This window comes from Brienomyrus brachyistius, unplaced genomic scaffold (genome assembly GCF_023856365.1).
Source record: "Brienomyrus brachyistius isolate T26 unplaced genomic scaffold, BBRACH_0.4 scaffold79, whole genome shotgun sequence".
Lineage (NCBI taxonomy): Eukaryota > Metazoa > Chordata > Actinopteri > Osteoglossiformes > Mormyridae > Brienomyrus > Brienomyrus brachyistius.
In genome coordinates, this window is record NW_026042354.1 from 362,269 (window position 1) to 384,372 (window position 22,104).

Here is a 22,104-nt window from a genome sequence, read left to right on the forward strand (position 1 = left end):
GTCCCTTTCATTACTGCGATATTAGTACTTATTGCTTGCATGATTTACCAAAACAGTAGCATGTGGTGCTCTGCTAACCGAATGTAATAAGCAAAAAGATACGCCAAATTTATCTAGATTACTAACTTTTGGGCATTATAATATGCATCTCGTTAATATTTTAGGCATGCTACTAATCTGCTTATGGAATTCTGGGCAAAAATAATGTCCACGAAAATGCCATTAATGTGGTGGAAACCGCTTACAGTGATCATGGTCATAGTGACCAACCACTGATACGGATCAAATAGCTTGGGACAGAATCATTTCTGTACAAATACCGTTTAAATATTTCACAGTAATCATGTAGTCCTCATATAGTGTTTGTTTTGGGTCTTGGATAAAATTAAAACTTTTTTTTTCCTTTGATCGTCCTACTTCTCCTTGCTCTTTCTGGCTAGTTACCGGAGGCTAATTCTATGTGCATATAAAACATGATGGGGAAGAAGAAAATCATTTTCTCTCAATGACAAATATACCGCCGAAATCGAGCCACTGAGACAACAACAACAACAACAAATTTATTTTTATATAGCGCATTATCACAACATTACATTGTCTCAAAGCGCTTTACAGTATCCTCACCCAAAGCCCCCAGTGAGTAAGCCATAGGCGACAGTGGCAAGGAAAAACTCCCTAGAAGGAAGAAACCTTGAGAGGGACCAGACTCAAAGGGGAAGCCCATCCTCCAGGGGCCGGCAGGGATAGTCAAATAGAGAGAGGAAAGCAAGGAAGATAAGCCAATGCCGAAGCCGAGTCTTCTTCCAATTGCCAGGCAACCAGAGGTAAGGCAGCGGGTCAAAAATGGAAGATCAGAACGGCGAGCTGGATGCAGGGACGTCACTGGTGGTGGTCGGGTGTGCTGGATATCTTGATAGATTGAGGTCTCCAGGCATCACCCCCAGGAGGAGTAGGGGAAATAAAATGTACAATTAGGCATAGTAGAGGAGGCTATTGGCAGTGCTAAAAGCTAGGTGAGTACAATATGAAGTGCAATCTGCAAGCTCCGGCAGATATGGCTATGGCAGCATCAGTAGGAGGGAGAGGCAAGTGGGAATGCCGGCATGGGGAGTCCCTGAAATGTCAGCACTCCAGTTCCACAAGAGATTGCAAAGCTAGAGTGACAGCACTGACAATCCAGTTCATCCAAAGCCAATGGCACCGATCCCCACCCAGCTCTACACCTCACACTACAGGTCTGACTGGGAGTGAAGAGTTAGCTAGGGCTAGAACTAGTGTCCCTATACGCTAAACTAAACAGGTGTGTTTTTAGTCTGGACTTGAATATTGAGAGTGAACCTGAAACCCGCACATCCGGTGGAAGACCATTCCACAGCAGAGGAGCTTTGTAGGAGAAAGCTCTGCAGCCTGCCGTAGCTCTTTCTACCCTAGGCACTAACAGATATCCCATGGCTTGAGAGCGAAGCAAGCGTGGAGGGTTGTATGTGGTCAGCAGTTCACTAAGGTATTCTGGTGCAAGGCCATTTAGTGCTTTATAAGTTAATAGCAGTATTTTATAGTCAATTCGAGACTTAACTGGCAGCCAATGAAGAGAGGATAAGACCGGTGTAATATGATCAAATTTTTTAGTGTTTGTTAGAACTCTGGCTGCAGCATTCTGTACCATCTGAAGTTTATGCAAGGATCCAGACGGGCAACCCGATAGGAGGGCATTACAGTAATCCAGTCTGGAACTTACGAAGGCATGTATTAGTTTTTCTGCATCATTAAGTGAGAGCATCTTACGAAGCTTGGCTATGTTCCGTAGATGATAAAATGCAGTTCTAGTAATACTTCTTATGTGAGCATCAAAGCATAGATCTGAATCGACAAGAACGCCAAGATTTCTAACTACCATGTTAGGTTGTGTAGGAAGGTTACCAACGTTGAGGTGGTGGAACTTATTTCTAGCAGCCTTGGGACCAATTACCAGAACTTCTGTTTTTTCTGTGTTTAACATAAGGAAATTTTTTGCCATCCAGCACTGGATATCTAATAGACAGTCTTCTAACCGAGATAGCAGTGATATATCATCAGGGTTAACAGATATGTACAACTGTGTATCATCTGCATAACAATGAAACCCAATACCATGATTTCTAATAATGTTACCAAGAGGTAGCATGTATAGGGTAAACAGTAGCGGGCCCAGGACTGATCCCTGTGGGACACCATATTCAACTTTAGTGGCCTTGGATGATTCATTGTTCACATGGGCATACTGATAGCGATCAGACAAATATGAGCGGAACCAAGAGAGCGCTGTCCCTGTAATGCCAACTACACCTTCTAACCGGTCCAAGAGGATATTATGGTCCACAGTATCGAACGCTGCAGTTAAATCTAGCAATACCAACAGAGATACACAGCCACGGTCAGAAGCCACAAGTAAATCATTCATTACTTTGACTAGAGCAGTTTCTGTGCTATGGTTTGGTCTAAAGCCAGACTGATATAATTCATTGGCATTAGTTTTTTGTAGGAAAGAGGACAACTGACGAACTACAACCTTTTCCATGATCTTTGAAATGAAAGGAAGATTTGAGATAGGTCTATAGTTTCCTAAAACACTGGGTTCAAGATTTGGTTTCTTTAGGACGGGTCTGATAACAGCCATTTTAAAAGGTTTTGGAACATATCCAAGCCTTAGAGAAGAGTTTAACACATTTAACACGGTAGTGCCAATCTGTGGTGCAATTTCCTTGAAGAATTTTGTAGGAATTGGGTCTACAAGGCTAGTAGAGGATTTACAGGAGAAAATTAAGCTCAAAAGTTCTGAGTGTGTAATAGGAATGAATGATTCAAAGGTCTCATTATTGGTAGGCATAAGACTAGCAGGAGGCAGGCAGCCGTAAGTAGGTAAAGGTGTGCACTGTATAGTCTGTCTAATTGTAGTTATCTTACCATTAAAAAATGTAAGAAAGTCATCACTCTTAAGAGCTTGTGGGATTTGCAAGACGCAGCAGCGATACTACAACAAGCAGTTTGATACAATGTAAAGTGAATTTTTTTCCCCCTAGTTGTAGGCTAATGCAAGTGTTCTAAGCATGTTTAAGGTGGGCTAGGTGTACCAAATTAAAATGCATTTTTGCCTTATGATAGGTTTAATGGAACGTAACCCCATCATAGTTGAATTTGTTGCTGTACATCTGCCCTCTCCTGGGGCCTCATGTATAAACGGTGCGTACGAACGAAAATGTTGCGTGCGTCCTTTTCCACGCTCACGTCGAGATGTATAAAAATGAAACTTGGCGTACCGCTACGCACATTCTCACGGCAGCTCCACACATGGCGTACGCACGTTTCTGCTCGGTTTTGTACACAGACGGCTCCCAGTGGTAAGTCATTGCTACTGTGGTTTCCCTTTTTAAACTCACAATCATGACACTGACTTTATCCAATACACCGACATTAATTGTTTGTTGTTTACAAATGTATGGCACCTGATTTTTATTCAATTTGTACCAATAAAACGGTGCAGAAAATGACCGAACTATTACGACTGCCGTGGCAGCTCTTGCGTTATTGGAAGATGTAGCTTATGGAAGAATTGGAAGAGAGCACGTATTCAGGGATCATAGTGATTAATCAACACCAAGTCGCGCCATGCCAGCTGTATGGGACGGCATAATCCGCTTGTCACCCAGATATATAAAAATTTCTTACACTGTGGTCGAACAGGCAAACATTAAAGTATAATTTGCAGTGATGTCCGGTTTTCCCAATGTAATCGGAGCCATCGACTGTACTCACATTGCTATAAAAGAACCTTCAGAGAACGAACTTGCTTATGTAAATAGAAAGCACTTTCACCCAATTAATGTACAAATTATGTGCGATTCGAACATGCGTCTCATTAATGTAATAGCAAAAATGTAAAGCAGGTAACCAAACACCGCATTTATTTTTTTACTAATTCTTTTAATGTGTTGTTAATATCACACATCGTATCATTTAGATGTTTTAATTCATTGGCAACATCTCTTACAGCATGTGCTATTGCATTTTGTGACTGCAGCACAGCTTCAGTCAGCACACGGCCGGACGGTCGCCCCCCGGTTTCTGAGTCACGGGAATGTGTGCAGCCAGCGCCCAAAGATGTGCTCGGCACAGCAGCACCATCGCCGCCTGTGTCGTCCTCGGCACTGGGGGCACCTCTTGTACTATTGTCTGTAAGAATAAACAAACAGAATAAACAAAAGTAACACCGCGTCTGCGCCCTACTTGTTATTCATAAAATGCAAGTAATTCAAACAAGTATGCTACGAGAAAAACTTACCCGCGCTGACATCGGCGTCCCCCTCACCCGATAAAGTGAGAGACCGGGGATTCCGCTCCCTCCGCCTGTGCTGTTAAGACTCTTACGATGAGCGGCCACTCGTTTTGTCACGTCGACTTTAATGTCGGACCATTTCTTTTTAATTTTGGCCACCGTGCGAATTGATGAAAACACTTTTAACTAACTCCGCCACGTTCTGCCGCTCCGTCAACTTTAGTGCTGATGCCACTAATTAAACCACCAAATAATATCACTTTTCTTTTCTCGATTTCTGTTAATATGACCTCCACTTCAAACTCACTAAAATACTTATTTTTCCCACGCGGTTTATCTATTGTTGTTTAAGAAAAACAGAACAAAGCAGGTATTTATTCAGTGCCCTCAAAAAGAAGAGGTGTTGATGGGCCTTACATCAAGAGCTTCACAGCATATCAAAGTGCATGAAGGCAGAGCAGAAGGATAAACAGCAGTGTGATGCCGTCCTCATTGTATGAATTATATTTATACCATGAGGGTTTGTTTCCTCTCACTGCCCACAGTGTCCTGATGGAGAGAGCAGACTCCCCTGTACCCAGCAGTGTGATGCCGTCCCCATTGTATGAATTATATTTATACCATGAGGGTTTGTTTCCTCTCACTGCCCACAGTGTCCTGATGGAGAGAGCAGACTCCCCTGTGCCCAGCTGTGTTTCCCTGAAGAGTGACAGGTCAATCGGAATTCCAATTAACTTCAGAGAGGGACCTTTTCCTACAGATCAAAGGTAAATGTGCATTTTAACAAACACTGTTTAAAATACTCATACTCTCAATCAAATGGCAGAGAAACACATACAAAGTGTGAGGAAAGAACACATTTGTAATGAATGCACCAATTTTTTCCTTTTACAAATTCCATTGCGTTGGAGAATTTAAACAAAAGTTTTGTCTATTCTATATAAACAATATTTGATGTTATTTACATAAAATACAGACAAAACTAACGATAGTGCCGCCTGAAGCCTTGGTTGGGTTATGGACCAGGCTAATGGGATAAATTACGCCTGAGGGCCCCAGCATATAGAGCTCATGCTGACCACCCGGGGCCCTGGTGCTTTTTCCACATACAGCGAGCATTAATTCCCAGGGCCCCCGACATATAGAGTGCAAGCTGGTCACCTGGGGCACTTGCTATATGCCAGCCACCTGGGGTACTTGGTACACGCTGGCCACCTGGGGCACTTGGTACACGCCGGCCACCTGGGGCACTTGGTACACGCCGGCCACCTGGGGCACTTGGTACACGCCGTGCTCCTTGGTGTGTACAGTGCCAGCTTAAAACAAGGGCATTTCAGAGATCAAGCTGTGAGCTGAGCCTCAAGGCCCCCTGGATCCTCAGCATGGACACTGGGGCAAGATTAACATCAGGCTCACTGGCCTCCATCTTCCATGCGCTGACTGGCATGTTACAGTAACACTTTCCCAGAGTGTTAATTCAGAATAATGGGGAACTTTGTGCTTATATCACAGCTACTGCTACACTGGTGTCATTCAAAAGCTGCCATTATTTTCCCATGTTTGTGTCAAAGACATTCATTTTTAATAAAATTACCTCTCTGTCATTTAGACACAGGGCATTAATGATAGCTAGCTAACTTGTCAGATAACATTACACTGTGTCTTTAAGTCTGCTGCTACTAACTTTGAACACTAAGTCTAAATATTGGCCAGTAATTCCAGCCAAGACTGAAAGGTCAGGCTGATACCAGTATCCTGATTTTTAATGAATATCGGTTAATTGCAATATGTTAACCGATATAATGCGCATCTCTACATATTATTTGTTCCATCTTCATAACTCACATTTATTATTATTATTATTATTATTATTATTATTATTATTATTATTATTTTAACAACAATAATAATAATAATCAGACCTCACAATCACAATCTTGATTCTGAGTGAAAAAAATAGCGAATAATTTTTTACCCAGAATTTGGAAGCCCTAGTGTAGGGTGACTAGGTGACCAATCAGACAAACTGCTGGACCCGACAACATACCCAGACATCTGCTCAGAGCCAGTGCTGACCAGCTAGCCGACGTCCTTATGGACACACTAATCCCCCTTTTGTTCCTAGACCAGCGAGTACCTCTCGTACCAGGCTAGGCCTTGTCTCAGGCCACCTGGAATTTAAGCTCTGTCATATGTGCATGTGTGATCCTACAATCCAGATGTACAGATGTGTAGTAAACAGATCTACAAAGTGTAGAGGGTTAATTGTGAGTGTGGATGGGAAGGTTCAGCGGAGGACTGACTGAGTTCAGTAGGGTGACAGCTGTGGGGAAGAAGCTGTTCCTAAAGCTGCTGGTTTTAGTCTGAAGGTTCCTGTAGCACCTTCTAGAGGGGAGGAGCTGTAAGAGATCGTTAGCAGGATGAGAGGAGTCCCTAAGAATGCTGTGTGCCCGTTGTAGACATGTCTTCTTGTGGACATCCTCAATGGCAGGAAGTGGAGTCCCAATAATGCATTGGCTGGTTTTCACCACCCACTGCAGTGCCTTGCCGTCAGCAACAGAGCAATTCCCATACCGGACTGTAACACAGTTGGTCAGGATGCTCTCTATCGCTCAGCGGTAGTAGTTGCCCAGTATGTCAGCAGACAGGTGGTTCTTCAGTGCCCTCAAAAAGAAGAGGTGTTGATGGGCCTTACATCAAGAACGTCACAGCATATCAAAGTGCATGAAGGCAGAGCAGAAGAATAAACAGCAGTGTGATGCCGTCCCCATTGTATGAATTATATTTATACCATGAGGGTTTGTTTCCTCTCACTGCCCACAGTGTCCTGATGGAGAGAGCAGACTCCCCTGTACCCAGCAGTGTGATGCCGTCCCCATTGTATGAATTATATTTATACCATGAGGGTTTGTTTCCTCTCACTGCCCACAGTGTCCTGATGGAGAGAGCAGACTCCCCTGTGCCCAGCTGTGTTTCCCTGAAGAGTGACAGGTCAATCGGAATTCCAATTAACTTCAGAGAGGGACCTTTTCCTACAGATCAAAGGTAAATGTGCATTTTAACAAACACTGTTTAAAATACTCATACTCTCAATCAAATGGCAGAGAAACACATACAAAGTGTGAGGAAAGAACACATTTGTAATGAATGCACCAATTTTTTCCTTTTACAAATTCCATTGCGTTGGAGAATTTAAACAAAAGTTTTGTCTATTCTATATAAACAATATTTGATGTTATTTACATAAAATACAGACAAAACTAACGATAGTGCCCCCTGAAGCCTTGGTTGGGTTATGGACCAGGCTAATGGGATAAATTACGCATGAGGGCCCCAGCATATAGAGCTCATGCTGACCACCTGGGCCCCTGGTGCTTTTTCCACATACAGCGAGTATTAATTCCCAGGGCCCCCGACATATAGAGTGCAAGCTGGTCAACTGGGGCACTTGCTATATGCCAGCCACCTGGGGTACTTGGTACACGCCGGCCACCTGGTGCACTTGGTACACGCCGGCCACCTGGGGCATTTGGTACACGCCAGCCACCTGGGGCACTTGGTACACGCCGCCCCCCTGGGGCACTTGGTACACTCCAGCCACCTGGGGTACTTGGTACACGCCGGCCTCCTGGGTTACTTGGTACACGCCAGCCACCTGGGGTACTTGGTACACGCTGGCCACCTGGGTTACTTGGTACACGCCAGCCACCTGGGGCACTTGGTACACGCCGGCCACCTGGGGCACTTGGTACACGCCGGCCACCTGGGGCACTTGGTACACGCCAGCCACCTGGGGCACTTGGTACACGCCAGCCACCTGGGGCACTTGGTACACTCCAGCCACCTGGGGCACTTGGTACATGCCGTGCTCCTTGGTGTGTACAGTGCCAGCTTATAACAAGGGCATTTCAGAGATCAAGCTGTGAGCTGAGCCTCAAGGCCCCCTGGATCCTCAGCATGGACACTGGGGCAGGATTAACATCAGGCTCACTGGCCTCCATCTTCCATGCGCTGACTGGCATGTTACAGTAACACTTTCCCAGAGTGTTAATTCAGAATAATGGGGAACTTTGTGCTTAAAGCACAGCTACTGCTACACTGGTGTCATTCAAAAGCTGCCATTATTTTCCCATGTTTGTGTCAGACATTCATTTTTAATAAAATTACCTCTCTGTCATTTAGACACAGGGCATTAATGATAGCTAGCTAACTTGTCAGATAACGTTACACTGTGTCTTTAAGTCTGCTGCTACTAACTTTGAACACTAAGTCTAAATATTGGCCAGTAATTCCAGCCAAGACTGAAAGGTCAGGCTGATGCCAGTATCCTGATTTTTAATGAATATCGGTTAATTGCAATATGTTAACCGATATAATGCGCATCTCTACATATTATTTGTTCCATCTTCATAACTCACATTTATTATTATTATTATTATTATTATTATTATTATTATTATTATTATTTTAACAACAATAATAATAATAATCAGACCTCACAATCACAATCTTGATTCTGAGTGAAAAAAATAGCGAATAATTTTTTACCCAGAATTTGGAAGCCCTAGTGTAGGGTGACTAGGTGACCAATCAGACAAACTGCTGGACCCGACAACATCTGCTTAGAGCCAGTGCTGATCAGCTAGCCGACGTCCTTATGGACACACTAATCCCCCTTTTGTTCCTAGACCAGCGAGTACCTCTCGTACCAGGCTAGGCCTTTTCTCAGGCCACCTGGAATTTAAGCTCTGTCATATGTGCATGTGTGATCCTACAATCCAGATGTACAGATGTGTAGTAAACAGATCTACAAAGTGTAGAGGGTTAATTGTGAGTGTGGATGGGAAGGTTCAGCGGAGGACTGACTGAGTTCAGTAGGGTGACAGCTGTGGGGAAGAAGCTGTTCCTAAAGCTGCTGGTTTTAGTCTGAAGGTTCCTGTAGCACCTTCTAGAGGGGAGGAGCTGTAAGAGATCGTTAGCAGGATGAGAGGAGTCCCTAAGAATGCTGTGTGCCCGTTGTAGACATGTCTTCTTGTGGACATCCTCAATGGCAGGAAGTGGAGTCCCAATAATGCATTGGCTGGTTTTCACCACCCACTGCAGTGCCTTGCAGTCAGCAACAGAGCAATTCCCATACCGGACTGTAACACAGTTGGTCAGGATGCTCTCTATCGCTCAGCGGTAGTAGTTACCCAGTATGTCAGCAGACAGGTGGTTCTTCAGTGCCCTCAAAAAGAAGAGGTGTTGATGGGCCTTACATCAAGAGCTTCACAGCATATCAAAGTACATGAAGGCAGAGCAGAAGAATAAACAGCAGTGTGATGCCGTCCCCATTGTATGAATTATATTTATACCATGAGGGTTTGTTTCCTCTCACTGCCCACAGTGTCCTGATGGAGAGAGCAGACTCCCCTGTGCCCAGCAGTGTGATGCCGTCCCCATTGTATGAATTATATTTATACCATGAGGGTTTGTTTCCTCTCACTGCCCACAGTGTCCTGATGGAGAGAGCAGACTCCCCTGTGCCCAGCTGTGTTTCCCTGAAGAGTGACAGGTCAATCGGAATTCCAATTAACTTCAGAGAGGGACCTTTTCCTACAGATCAAAGGTAAATGTGCATTTTAACAAACACTGTTTGAAATACTCATACTCTCAATCAAATGGCAGAGAAACACATACAAAGTGTGAGGAAAGAACACATTTGTAATGAATGCACCAATTTTTTCCTTTTACAAATTCCATTGCGTTGGAGAATTTAAACAAAAGTTTTGTCTATTCTATATAAACAATATTTGATGTTATTTACATAAAATACAGACAAAACTAACGATAGTGCCCCCTGAAGCCTTGGTTGGGTTATGGACCAGGCTAATGGGATAAATTACGCATGAGGGCCCCAGCATATAGAGCTCATGCTGACCACCTGGGCCCCTGGTGCTTTTTCCACATACAGCGAGCATTAATTCCCAGGGCCCCCGACATATAGAGTGCAAGCTGGTCAACTGGGGCACTTGCTATATGCCAGCCACCTGGGGTACTTGGTACACGCCGGCCACCTGGTGCACTTGGTACACGCCGGCCACCTGGGGCATTTGGTACACGCCAGCCACCTGGGGCACTTGGTACACGCCGGCCCCCTGGGGCATTTGGTACACGCCGGCCACCTGGGGCATTTGGTACACGCCGGCCACCTGGGGCATTTGGTACACGCCAGCCACCTGGGGCATTTGGTACACGCCAGCCACCTGGGGCACTTGGTACACGCCGGCCCCCTGGGGTACTTGGGATATGCCGGCCCCCTGGGACACTTGGTACACTCCAGCCACCTGGGGCACTTGGTACACGCCGGCCACCTGGGGCATTTGGTAGACACCGGCCACCTGGGGCACTTGGTACACGCCGGCCCCCTGGGGCACTTGGGATATGCCGGCCCCCTGGGACACTTGGTACACTCCAGCCACCTGGGGCACTTGGTACACGCCGGCCACCTGGGGCACTTGGTACATGCCGTGCTCCTTGGTGTGTACAGTGCCAGCTTAAAACAAGGGCATTTCAGAGATCAAGCTGTGAGCTGAGCCTCAAGGCCCCCTGGATCCTCAGCATGGACACTGGGGCAAGATTAACATCAGGCTCACTGGCCTCCATCTTCCATGCGCTGACTGGCATGTTACAGTAACACTTTCCCAGAGTGTTAATTCAGAATAATGGGGAACTTTGTGCTTATATCACAGCTACTGCTACACTGGTGTCATTCAAAAGCTGCCATTATTTTCCCATGTTTGTGTCAAAGACATTCATTTTTAATAAAATTACCTCTCTGTCATTTAGACACAGGGCATTAACGATAGCTAGCTAACTTGTCAGATAACATTACACTGTGTCTTTAAGTCTGCTGCTACTAACTTTGAACACTAAGTCTAAATATTGGCCAGTAATTCCAGCCAAGACTGAAAGGTCAGGCTGATACCAGTATCCTGATTTTTAATGAATATCGGTTAATTGCAATATGTTAACCGATATAATGCGCATCTCTACATATTATTTGTTCCATCTTCATAACTCACATTTATTATTATTATTATTATTATTATTATTTTAACAACAATAATAATAATAATCAGACCTCACAATCACAATCTTGATTCTGAGTGAAAAAAATAGCGAATAATTTTTTACCCAGAATTTGGAAGCCCTAGTGTAGGGTGACTAGGTGACCAATCAGACAAACTGCTGGACCCGACAACATACCCAGACATCTGCTCAGAGCCAGTCCTGACCAGCTAGCCGACGTCCTTATGGACACACTAATCCCCCTTTTGTTCCTAGACCAGCGAGTACCTCTCGTACCAGGCTAGGCCTTGTCTCAGGCCACCTGGAATTTAAGCTCTGTCATATGTGCATGTGTGATCCTACAATCCAGATGTACAGATGTGTAGTAAACAGATCTACAAAGTGTAGAGGGTTAATTGTGAGTGTGGATGGGAAGGTTCAGCAGAGGACTGACTGAGTTCAGTAGGGTGACAGCTGTGGGGAAGAAGCTGTTCCTAAAGCTGCTGGTTTTAGTCTGAAGGTTCCTGTAGCACCTTCTAGAGGGGAGGAGCTGTAAGAGATCGTTAGCAGGATGAGAGGAGTCCCTAAGAATGCTGTGTGCCCGTTGTAGACATGTCTTCTTGTGGACATCCTCAATGGCAGGAAGTGGAGTCCCAATAATGCATTGGCTGGTTTTCACCACCCACTGCAGTGCCTTGCAGTCAGCAACAGAGCAATTCCCATACCGGACTGTAACACAGTTGGTCAGGATGCTCTCTATCGCTCAGCGGTAGTAGTTGCCCAGTATGTCAGCAGACAGGTGGTTCTTCAGTGCCCTCAAAAAGAAGAGGTGTTGATGGGCCTTACATCAAGAACGTCACAGCATATCAAAGTGCATGAAGGCAGAGCAGAAGTATAAACAGCAGTGTGATGCCGTCCCCATTGTATGAATTATATTTATACCATGAGGGTTTGTTTCCTCTCACTGCCCACAGTGTCCTGATGGAGAGAGCAGACTCCCCTGTACCCAGCAGTGTGATGCCGTCCCCATTGTATGAATTATATTTATACCATGAGGGTTTGTTTCCTCTCACTGCCCACAGTGTCCTGATGGAGAGAGCAGACTCCCCTGTGCCCAGCTGTGTTTCCCTGAAGAGTGACAGGTCAATCGGAATTCCAATTAACTTCAGAGAGGGACCTTTTCCTACAGATCAAAGGTAAATGTGCATTTTAACAAACACTGTTTAAAATACTCATACTCTCAATCAAATGGCAGAGAAACACATACAAAGTGTGAGGAAAGAACACATTTGTAATGAATGCACCAATTTTTTCCTTTTACAAATTCCATTGCGTTGGAGAATTTAAACAAAAGTTTTGTCTATTCTATATAAACAATATTTGATGTTATTTACATAAAATACAGACAAAACTAACGATAGTGCCGCCTGAAGCCTTGGTTGGGTTATGGACCAGGCTAATGGGATAAATTACGCCTGAGGGCCCCAGCATATAGAGCTCATGCTGACCACCTGGGCCCCTGGTGCTTTTTCCACATACAGCGAGCATTAATTCCCAGGGCCCCCGACATATAGAGTGCAAGCTGGTCACCTGGGGCACTTGCTATATGCCAGCCACCTGGGGTACTTGGTACACGCTGGCCACCTGGGGCACTTGGTACACGCCGGCCACCTGGGGCACTTGGTACACGCCGGCCACCTGGGGCACTTGGTACACGCCGTGCTCCTTGGTGTGTACAGTGCCAGCTTAAAACAAGGGCATTTCAGAGATCAAGCTGTGAGCTGAGCCTCAAGGCCCCCTGGATCCTCAGCATGGACACTGGGGCAAGATTAACATCAGGCTCACTGGCCTCCATCTTCCATGCGCTGACTGGCATGTTACAGTAACACTTTCCCAGAGTGTTAATTCAGAATAATGGGGAACTTTGTGCTTATATCACAGCTACTGCTACACTGGTGTCATTCAAAAGCTGCCATTATTTTCCCATGTTTGTGTCAAAGACATTCATTTTTAATAAAATTACCTCTCTGTCATTTAGACACAGGGCATTAATGATAGCTAGCTAACTTGTCAGATAACATTACACTGTGTCTTTAAGTCTGCTGCTACTAACTTTGAACACTAAGTCTAAATATTGGCCAGTAATTCCAGCCAAGACTGAAAGGTCAGGCTGATACCAGTATCCTGATTTTTAATGAATATCGGTTAATTGCAATATGTTAACCGATATAATGCGCATCTCTACATATTATTTGTTCCATCTTCATAACTCACATTTATTATTATTATTATTATTATTATTATTTTAACAACAATAATAATAATAATCAGACCTCACAATCACAATCTTGATTCTGAGTGAAAAAAATAGCGAATAATTTTTTACCCAGAATTTGGAAGCCCTAGTGTAGGGTGACTAGGTGACCAATCAGACAAACTGCTGGACCCGACAACATACCCAGACATCTGCTCAGAGCCAGTGCTGACCAGCTAGCCGACGTCCTTATGGACACACTAATCCCCCTTTTGTTCCTAGACCAGCGAGTACCTCTCGTACCAGGCTAGGCCTTGTCTCAGGCCACCTGGAATTTAAGCTCTGTCATATGTGCATGTGTGATCCTACAATCCAGATGTACAGATGTGTAGTAAACAGATCTACAAAGTGTAGAGGGTTAATTGTGAGTGTGGATGGGAAGGTTCAGCGGAGGACTGACTGAGTTCAGTAGGGTGACAGCTGTGGGGAAGAAGCTGTTCCTAAAGCTGCTGGTTTTAGTCTGAAGGTTCCTGTAGCACCTTCTAGAGGGGAGGAGCTGTAAGAGATCGTTAGCAGGATGAGAGGAGTCCCTAAGAATGCTGTGTGCCCGTTGTAGACATGTCTTCTTGTGGACATCCTCAATGGCAGGAAGTGGAGTCCCAATAATGCATTGGCTGGTTTTCACCACCCACTGCAGTGCCTTGCAGTCAGCAACAGAGCAATTCCCATACCGGACTGTAACACAGTTGGTCAGGATGCTCTCTATCGCTCAGCGGTAGTAGTTGCCCAGTATGTCAGCAGACAGGTGGTTCTTCAGTGCCCTCAAAAAGAAGAGGTGTTGATGGGCCTTACATCAAGAACGTCACAGCATATCAAAGTGCATGAAGGCAGAGCAGAAGGATAAACAGCAGTGTGATGCCGTCCCCATTGTATGAATTATATTTATACCATGAGGGTTTGTTTCCTCTCACTGCCCACAGTGTCCTGATGGAGAGAGCAGACTCCCCTGTACCCAGCAGTGTGATGCCGTCCCCATTGTATGAATTATATTTATACCATGAGGGTTTGTTTCCTCTCACTGCCCACAGTGTCCTGATGGAGAGAGCAGACTCCCCTGTGCCCAGCTGTGTTTCCCTGAAGAGTGACAGGTCAATCGGAATTCCAATTAACTTCAGAGAGGGACCTTTTCCTACAGATCAAAGGTAAATGTGCATTTTAACAAACACTGTTTAAAATACTCATACTCTCAATCAAATGGCAGAGAAACACATACAAAGTGTGAGGAAAGAACACATTTGTAATGAATGCACCAATTTTTTCCTTTTACAAATTCCATTGCGTTGGAGAATTTAAACAAAAGTTTTGTCTATTCTATATAAACAATATTTGATGTTATTTACATAAAATACAGACAAAACTAACGATAGTGCCCCCTGAAGCCTTGGTTGGGTTATGGACCAGGCTAATGGGATAAATTACGCATGAGGGCCCCAGCATATAGAGCTCATGCTGACCACCTGGGCCCCTGGTGCTTTTTCCACATACAGCGAGTATTAATTCCCAGGGCCCCCGACATATAGAGTGCAAGCTGGTCAACTGGGGCACTTGCTATATGCCAGCCACCTGGGGTACTTGGTACACGCCGGCCACCTGGTGCACTTGGTACACGCCGGCCACCTGGGGCATTTGGTACACGCCAGCCACCTGGAGCACTTGGTACACGCCGCCCCCCTGGGGCACTTGGTACACTCCAGCCACCTGGGGTACTTGGTACACGCTGGCCTCCTGGGTTACTTGGTACACGCCAGCCACCTGGGGTACTTGGTACACGCTGGCCACCTGGGTTACTTGGTACACGCCAGCCACCTGGGGCACTTGGTACACGCCGGCCACCTGGGGCACTTGGTACACGCCGGCCACCTGGGGCACTTGGTACACGCCAGCCACCTGGGGCACTTGGTACACGCCAGCCACCTGGGGCACTTGGTACACTCCAGCCACCTGGGGCACTTGGTACATGCCGTGCTCCTTGGTGTGTTCAGTGCCAGCTTAAAACAAGGGCATTTCAGAGATCAAGCTGTGAGCTGAGCCTCAAGGCCCCCTGGATCCTCAGCATGGACACTGGGGCAGGATTAACATCAGGCTCACTGGCCTCCATCTTCTATGCGCTGACTGGCATGTTACAGTAACACTTTCCCAGAGTGTTAATTCAGAATAATGGGGAACTTTGTGCTTAAAGCACAGCTACTGCTACACTGGTGTCATTCAAAAGCTGCCATTATTTTCCCATGTTTGTGTCAGACATTCATTTTTAATAAAATTACCTCTCTGTCATTTAGACACAGGGCATTAATGATAGCTAGCTAACTTGTCAGATAACGTTACACTGTGTCTTTAAGTCTGCTGCTACTAACTTTGAACACTAAGTCTAAATATTGGCCAGTAATTCCAGCCAAGACTGAAAGGTCAGGCTGATGCCAGTATCCTGATTTTTAATGAATATCGGTTAATTGCAATATGTTAACCGATATAATGCGCATCTCTACATATTATTTGTTCCATCTTCATAACTCACATTTATTATTATTATTATTATTATTATTATTATTATTATTATTATTTTAACAACAATAATAATAATAATCAGACCTCACAATCACAATCTTGATTCTGAGTGAAAAAAATAGCGAATAATTTTTTACCCAGAATTTGGAAGCCCTAGTGTAGGGTGACTAGGTGACCAATCAGACAAACTGCTGGACCCGACAACATCTGCTTAGAGCCAGTGCTGATCAGCTAGCCGACGTCCTTATGGACACACTAATCCCCCTTTTGTTCCTAGACCAGCGAGTACCTCTCGTACCAGGCTAGGCCTTTTCTCAGGCCACCTGGAATTTAAGCTCTGTCATATGTGCATGTGTGATCCTACAATCCAGATGTACAGATGTGTAGTAAACAGATCTACAAAGTGTAGAGGGTTAATTGTGAGTGTGGATGGGAAGGTTCAGCGGAGGACTGACTGAGTTCAGTAGGGTGACAGCTGTGGGGAAGAAGCTGTTCCTAAAGCTGCTGGTTTTAGTCTGAAGGTTCCTGTAGCACCTTCTAGAGGGGAGGAGCTGTAAGAGATCGTTAGCAGGATGAGAGGAGTCCCTAAGAATGCTGTGTGCCCGTTGTAGACATGTCTTCTTGTGGACATCCTCAATGGCAGGAAGTGGAGTCCCAATAATGCATTGGCTGGTTTTCACCACCCACTGCAGTGCCTTGCAGTCAGCAACAGAGCAATTCCCATACCGGACTGTAACACAGTTGGTCAGGATGCTCTCTATCGCTCAGCGGTAGTAGTTACCCAGTATGTCAGCAGACAGGTGGTTCTTCAGTGCCCTCAAAAAGAAGAGGTGTTGATGGGCCTTACATCAAGAACGTCACAGCATATCAAAGTGCATGAAGGCAGAGCAGAAGTATAAACAGCAGTGTGATGCCGTCCCCATTGTATGAATTATATTTATACCATGAGGGTTTGTTTCCTCTCACTGCCCACAGTGTCCTGATGGAGAGAGCAGACTCCCCTGTGCCCAGCTGTGTTTCCCTGAAGAGTGACAGGTCAATCGGAATTCCAATTAACTTCATAGAGGGACCTTTTCCTACAGATCAAAGGTAAATGTGCATTTTAACAAACACTGTTTAAAATACTCATACTCTCAATCAAATGGCAGAGAAACACATACAAAGTGTGAGGAAAGAACACATTTGTAATGAATGCACCAATTTTTTCCTTTTACAAATTCCATTGCGTTGGAGAATTTAAACAAAAGTTTTGTCTATTCTATATAAACAATATTTGATGTTATTTACATAAAATACAGACAAAACTAACGATAGTGCCCCCTGAAGCCTTGGTTGGGTTATGGACCAGGCTAATGGGATAAATTACGCATGAGGGCCCCAGCATATAGAGCTCATGCTGACCACCTGGGCCCCTGGTGCTTTTTCCACATACAGCGAGCATTAATTCCCAGGGCCCCCGACATATAGAATGCAAGCTGGTCACCTGGGGCACTTGCTATATGCCAGCCACCTGGGGTACTTGGTACACGCTGGCCACCTGGGGCACTTGGTACACGCCGGCCACCTGGGGCACTTGGTACACGCCGGCCACCTGGTGCACTTGGTACACGCCGGCCACCTGGTGCACTTGGTACACGCCGGCCACCTGGGGCATTTGGTACACGCCAGTCAGCTGCGGCACTTGGTACACGCCGGCCCCCTGGGGCACTTGGGATATGCCGGCCCCTTGGGACACTTGGTACACTCCAGCCACCTGGGGCACTTGGTACACGCCGGCCACCTGGGGCACTTGGTACACGCCAGCCACCTGGGGCACTTGGTACATGCCGTGCTCCTTGGTGTGTACAGTGCCAGCTTAAAACAAGGGCATTTCAGAGATCAAGCTGTGAGCTGAGCCTCAAGGCCCCCTGGATCCTCAGCATGGACACTGGAGCAAGATTAACATCAGGCTCACTGGCCTCCATCTTCCATGCGCTGACTGGCATGTTACAGTAACACTTTCCCAGAGTGTTAATTCAGAATAATGGGGAACTTTGTGCTTAAAGCACAGCTACTGCTACACTGGTGTCATTCAAAAGCTGCCATTATTTTCCCATGTTTGTGTCAGACATTCATTTTTAATAAAATTACCTCTCTGTCATTTAGACACAGGGCATTAATGATAGCTAGCTAACTTGTCAGATAACGTTACACTGTGTCTTTAAGTCTGCTGCTACTAACTTTGAACACTAAGTCTAAATATTGGCCAGTAATTCCAGCCAAGACTGAAAGGTCAGGCTGATGCCAGTATCCTGATTTTTAATGAATATCGGTTAATTGCAATATGTTAACCGATATAATGCGCATCTCTACATATTATTTGTTCCATCTTCATAACTCACATTTATTATTATTATTATTATTATTATTATTATTTTAACAACAATAATAATAATAATCAGACCTCACAATCACAATCTTGATTCTGAGTGAAAAAAATAGCGACTAATTTTTTACCCAGAATTTGGAAGCCCTAGTGTAGGGTGACTAGGTGACCAATCAGACAAACTGCTGGACCCGACAACATACCCAGACATCTGCTCAGAGCCAGTGCTGACCAGCTAGCCGACGTCCTTATGGACACACTAATCCCCCTTTTGTTCCTAGACCAGCGAGTACCTCTCGTACCAGGCTAGGCCTTTTCTCAGGCCACCTGGAATTTAAGCTCTGTCATATGTGCATGTGTGATCCTACAATCCAGATGTACAGATGTGTAGTAAACAGATCTACAAAGTGTAGAGGGTTAATTGTGAGTGTGGATGGGAAGGTTCAGCGGAGGACTGACTGAGTTCAGTAGGGTGACAGCTGTGGGGAAGAAGCTGTTCCTAAAGCTGCTGGTTTTAGTCTGAAGGTTCCTGTAGCACCTTCTAGAGGGGAGGAGCTGTAAGAGATCGTTAGCAGGATGAGAGGAGTCCCTAAGAATGCTGTGTGCCCGTTGTAGACATGTCTTCTTGTGGACATCCTCAATGGCAGGAAGTGGAGTCCCAATAATGCATTGGCTGGTTTTCACCACCCACTGCAGTGCCTTGCAGTCAGCAACAGAGCAATTCCCATACCGGACTGTAACACAGTTGGTCAGGATGCTCTCTATCGCTCAGCGGTAGTAGTTACCCAGTATGTCAGCAGACAGGTGGTTCTTCAGTGCCCTCAAAAAGAAGAGGTGTTGATGGGCCTTACATCAAGAGCTTCACAGCATATCGAAGTGCATGAAGGCAGAGCAGAAGAATAAACAGCAGTGTGATGCCGTCCCCATTGTATGAATTATATTTATACCATGAGGGTTTGTTTCCTCTCACTGCCCACAGTGTCCTGATGGAGAGAGCAGACTCCCCTGTGCCCAGCAGTGTGATGCCGTCCCCATTGTATGAATTATATTTATACCATGAGGGTTTGTTTCCTCTCACTGCCCACAGTGTCCTGATGGAGAGAGCAGACTCCCCTGTGCCCAGCTGTGTTTCCCTGAAGAGTGACAGGTCAATCGGAATTCCAATTAACTTCAGAGAGGGACCTTTTCCTACAGATCAAAGGTAAATGTGCATTTTAACAAACACTGTTTGAAATACTCATACTCTCAATCAAATGGCAGAGAAACACATACAAAGTGTGAGGAAAGAACACATTTGTAATGAATGCACCAATTTTTTCCTTTTACAAATTCCATTGCGTTGGAGAATTTAAACAAAAGTTTTGTCTATTCTATATAAACAATATTTGATGTTATTTACATAAAATACAGACAAAACTAACGATAGTGCCGCCTGAAGCCTTGGTTGGGTTATGGACCAGGCTAATGGGATAAATTACGCCTGAGGGCCCCAGCATATAGAGCTCATGCTGACCACCTGGGCCCCTGGTGCTTTTTCCACATACAGCGAGCATTAATTCCCAGGGCCCCCGACATATAGAGTGCAAGCTGGTCACCTGGGGCACTTGCTATATGCCAGCCACCTGGGGTACTTGGTACACGCTGGCCACCTGGGGCACTTGGTACACGCCGGCCACCTGGGGCACTTGGTACACGCCGGCCATCTGGGGCATTTGGTACACGCCGGCCACCTGGGGCATTTGGTACACGCCGGCCACCTGGGGCATTTGGTACACGCCAGCCACCTGGGGCATTTGGTACACGCCAGCCACCTGGGGCACTTGGTACACGCCGGCCCCCTGGGACACTTGGTACACTCCAGCCACCTTGGGTACTTGGTACACGCCGGCCACCTGGGTTACTTGGTACACGCCAGCCACCTGGGGCACTTGGTACACGCCGGCCACCTGGGGCACTTGGTACACGCCGTGCTCCTTGGTGTGTACAGTGCCAGCTTAAAACAAGGGCATTTCAGAGATCAAGCTGTGAGCTGAGCCTCAAGGCCCCCTGGATCCTCAGCATGGACACTGGGGCAAGATTAACATCAGGCTCACTGGCCTCCATCTTCCATGCGCTGACTGGCATGTTACAGTAACACTTTCCCAGAGTGTTAATTCAGAATAATGGGGAACCTTGTGCTTATATCACAGCTCCTGCTACACTGTGGTCCTTCAAAAGCTTCCATTATTTTCCCATGTTTGTGTCAAAGACATTCATTTTTAATAAAATGACCTCTCTGTCATTTAGACACAGGGCATTAATGATATCTAGCTAACGTGTCAGATAATGTTACACTGTGTCTTTAAATCTGCTGCTACTAACTTTGAACATTAAGTCTAAACACTGGCCAGTAATTACAGCCAAGACTGAAAGGTCAGGCTGATGCCCATATTGTGATTTTTAATCAATATCGGTTAATTGCAATATGTTAACCGATATAATGCGCATCTCTACATATTATTTGTTCCGTCTTCATAATCATAATCATAATAATAAATGTGAGTTATTTTAAGAACAACAACAATAATAATAATAATGATAATAATCAGACCTGTCACGATCACTCAAGACAGAAGTGCGATCATGCGGGTAGGCGGGTCAGGAACAGCCAGGCAGGCGGAAATCGGGGAAACGCTACGGGTTTATTCAGGGACTTCGGGAACAAGAGACAGGAGACCACATCAAACCACATAGAATCCACAATGACGGACAAGGGGAACAGGTAAGACCAGGACTTACATAGGACAAGACGAAGCATGGAAATCGGACAACGCTGGAGACAATCAGGGAAGCACACGTGGGTAATCAGGGGGCGTGGCACACACGAGGAGCCGACGAGCCGGGTCATGACAAGACCTCACAATCACGATCTTGATTCTGAGTGAAATAAATTGCGACTCATTTTTTACCCAGAATTTGGAAGCCCTAGTGTAGGGTGACTAGGTGACTAATCAGACAATGAGAGGCTATAACTAGCATGTTTAAATAAGTGGCCTGTACTACGAAGCAGGGTAACTGGCTTATCGGGGTAACTTTGCGAGTAAGTTGATGAAGTGTGGTGTAACTTCACGATTAACCCGTACTACGCAAGGTGGGTGGGTTTTAGTAGAGACACGTTGCTATGCCAATTTACGCTAAGTCTCAAAACTGCTCCGAGCAGTTTTTGTTCTTGGTTAAGTCGATGTTTCTGCGTAAGTCAGCCCTACATGAGCACCACCCCTCCAACTACATTAGCGCACGAATCGTGAGGAATTCTCTCTGTCAATATGTATGAAATTGAGCAGTGGCATATAATATACATATGATGTATTAATTAATAACTGTTAGAGAGAAAGTTATTCTGAAATCCAAGGGGTGTGCATTGTTCCCTGTTGTCCAATGATCACAGCACACTTTGTCCAATGATCAGGCACACAATGTGCCTGTCTTGTCTAGTTTCAAAGTTATTTACCCATTCATGTATTGTTCCATTGCACATTATACGGATACATTCGAACATAAACGAATTAATTGAAATTC

General features: G+C 45.4%; 2 protein-coding genes across 50 annotated transcripts in view; one reads left to right on the forward strand and one right to left on the reverse strand.

Annotated features, from left to right (window-relative positions):
- Positions 1 to 4,741: 4,741 nt before the first annotated feature.
- LOC125726904 (uncharacterized) overlaps positions 4,742 to 22,104 on the forward strand; it is a 138,921-nt gene continuing 121,558 nt past the window's right edge. For 4 of the 49 annotated variants that reach the window (XM_049003339.1, XM_049003340.1, XM_049003347.1 and 1 more), the window contains exons 1-7: positions 4,744 to 5,079; positions 7,136 to 7,357; positions 9,807 to 9,920; positions 12,337 to 12,558; positions 14,597 to 14,818; positions 17,157 to 17,270; positions 19,634 to 19,747. In XM_049003339.1, the coding sequence (XP_048859296.1) occupies positions 4,793 to 5,079; positions 7,136 to 7,357; positions 9,807 to 9,920; positions 12,337 to 12,558; positions 14,597 to 14,818; positions 17,157 to 17,270; positions 19,634 to 19,747 (1,295 nt within the window). In that variant the 5' untranslated portion in view covers positions 4,744 to 4,792. Of the gene's footprint in view, positions 5,080 to 7,135; positions 7,358 to 9,806; positions 9,921 to 12,336; positions 12,559 to 14,596; positions 14,819 to 17,156; positions 17,271 to 19,633; positions 19,748 to 22,104 lie in introns of all 49 variants that reach the window. The other 45 variants (XM_049003315.1, XM_049003325.1, XM_049003324.1 and 42 more) reach the window with 42 other exon arrangements.
- On the reverse strand, positions 7,630 to 20,545 carry LOC125726920 (enhancer of filamentation 1-like). Its single transcript, XM_049003399.1, has 8 exons — positions 20,277 to 20,545; positions 17,719 to 17,799; positions 15,483 to 15,590; positions 15,267 to 15,320; positions 13,007 to 13,060; positions 10,693 to 10,800; positions 10,369 to 10,557; positions 7,630 to 7,832 (listed from the first exon to the last, which is right to left on the reverse strand). Exons 1-8 carry the CDS (start codon positions 20,337 to 20,339, stop codon positions 7,764 to 7,766), a joined length of 726 nt encoding a protein of 241 aa, XP_048859356.1. The 5' UTR covers positions 20,340 to 20,545; the 3' UTR covers positions 7,630 to 7,763.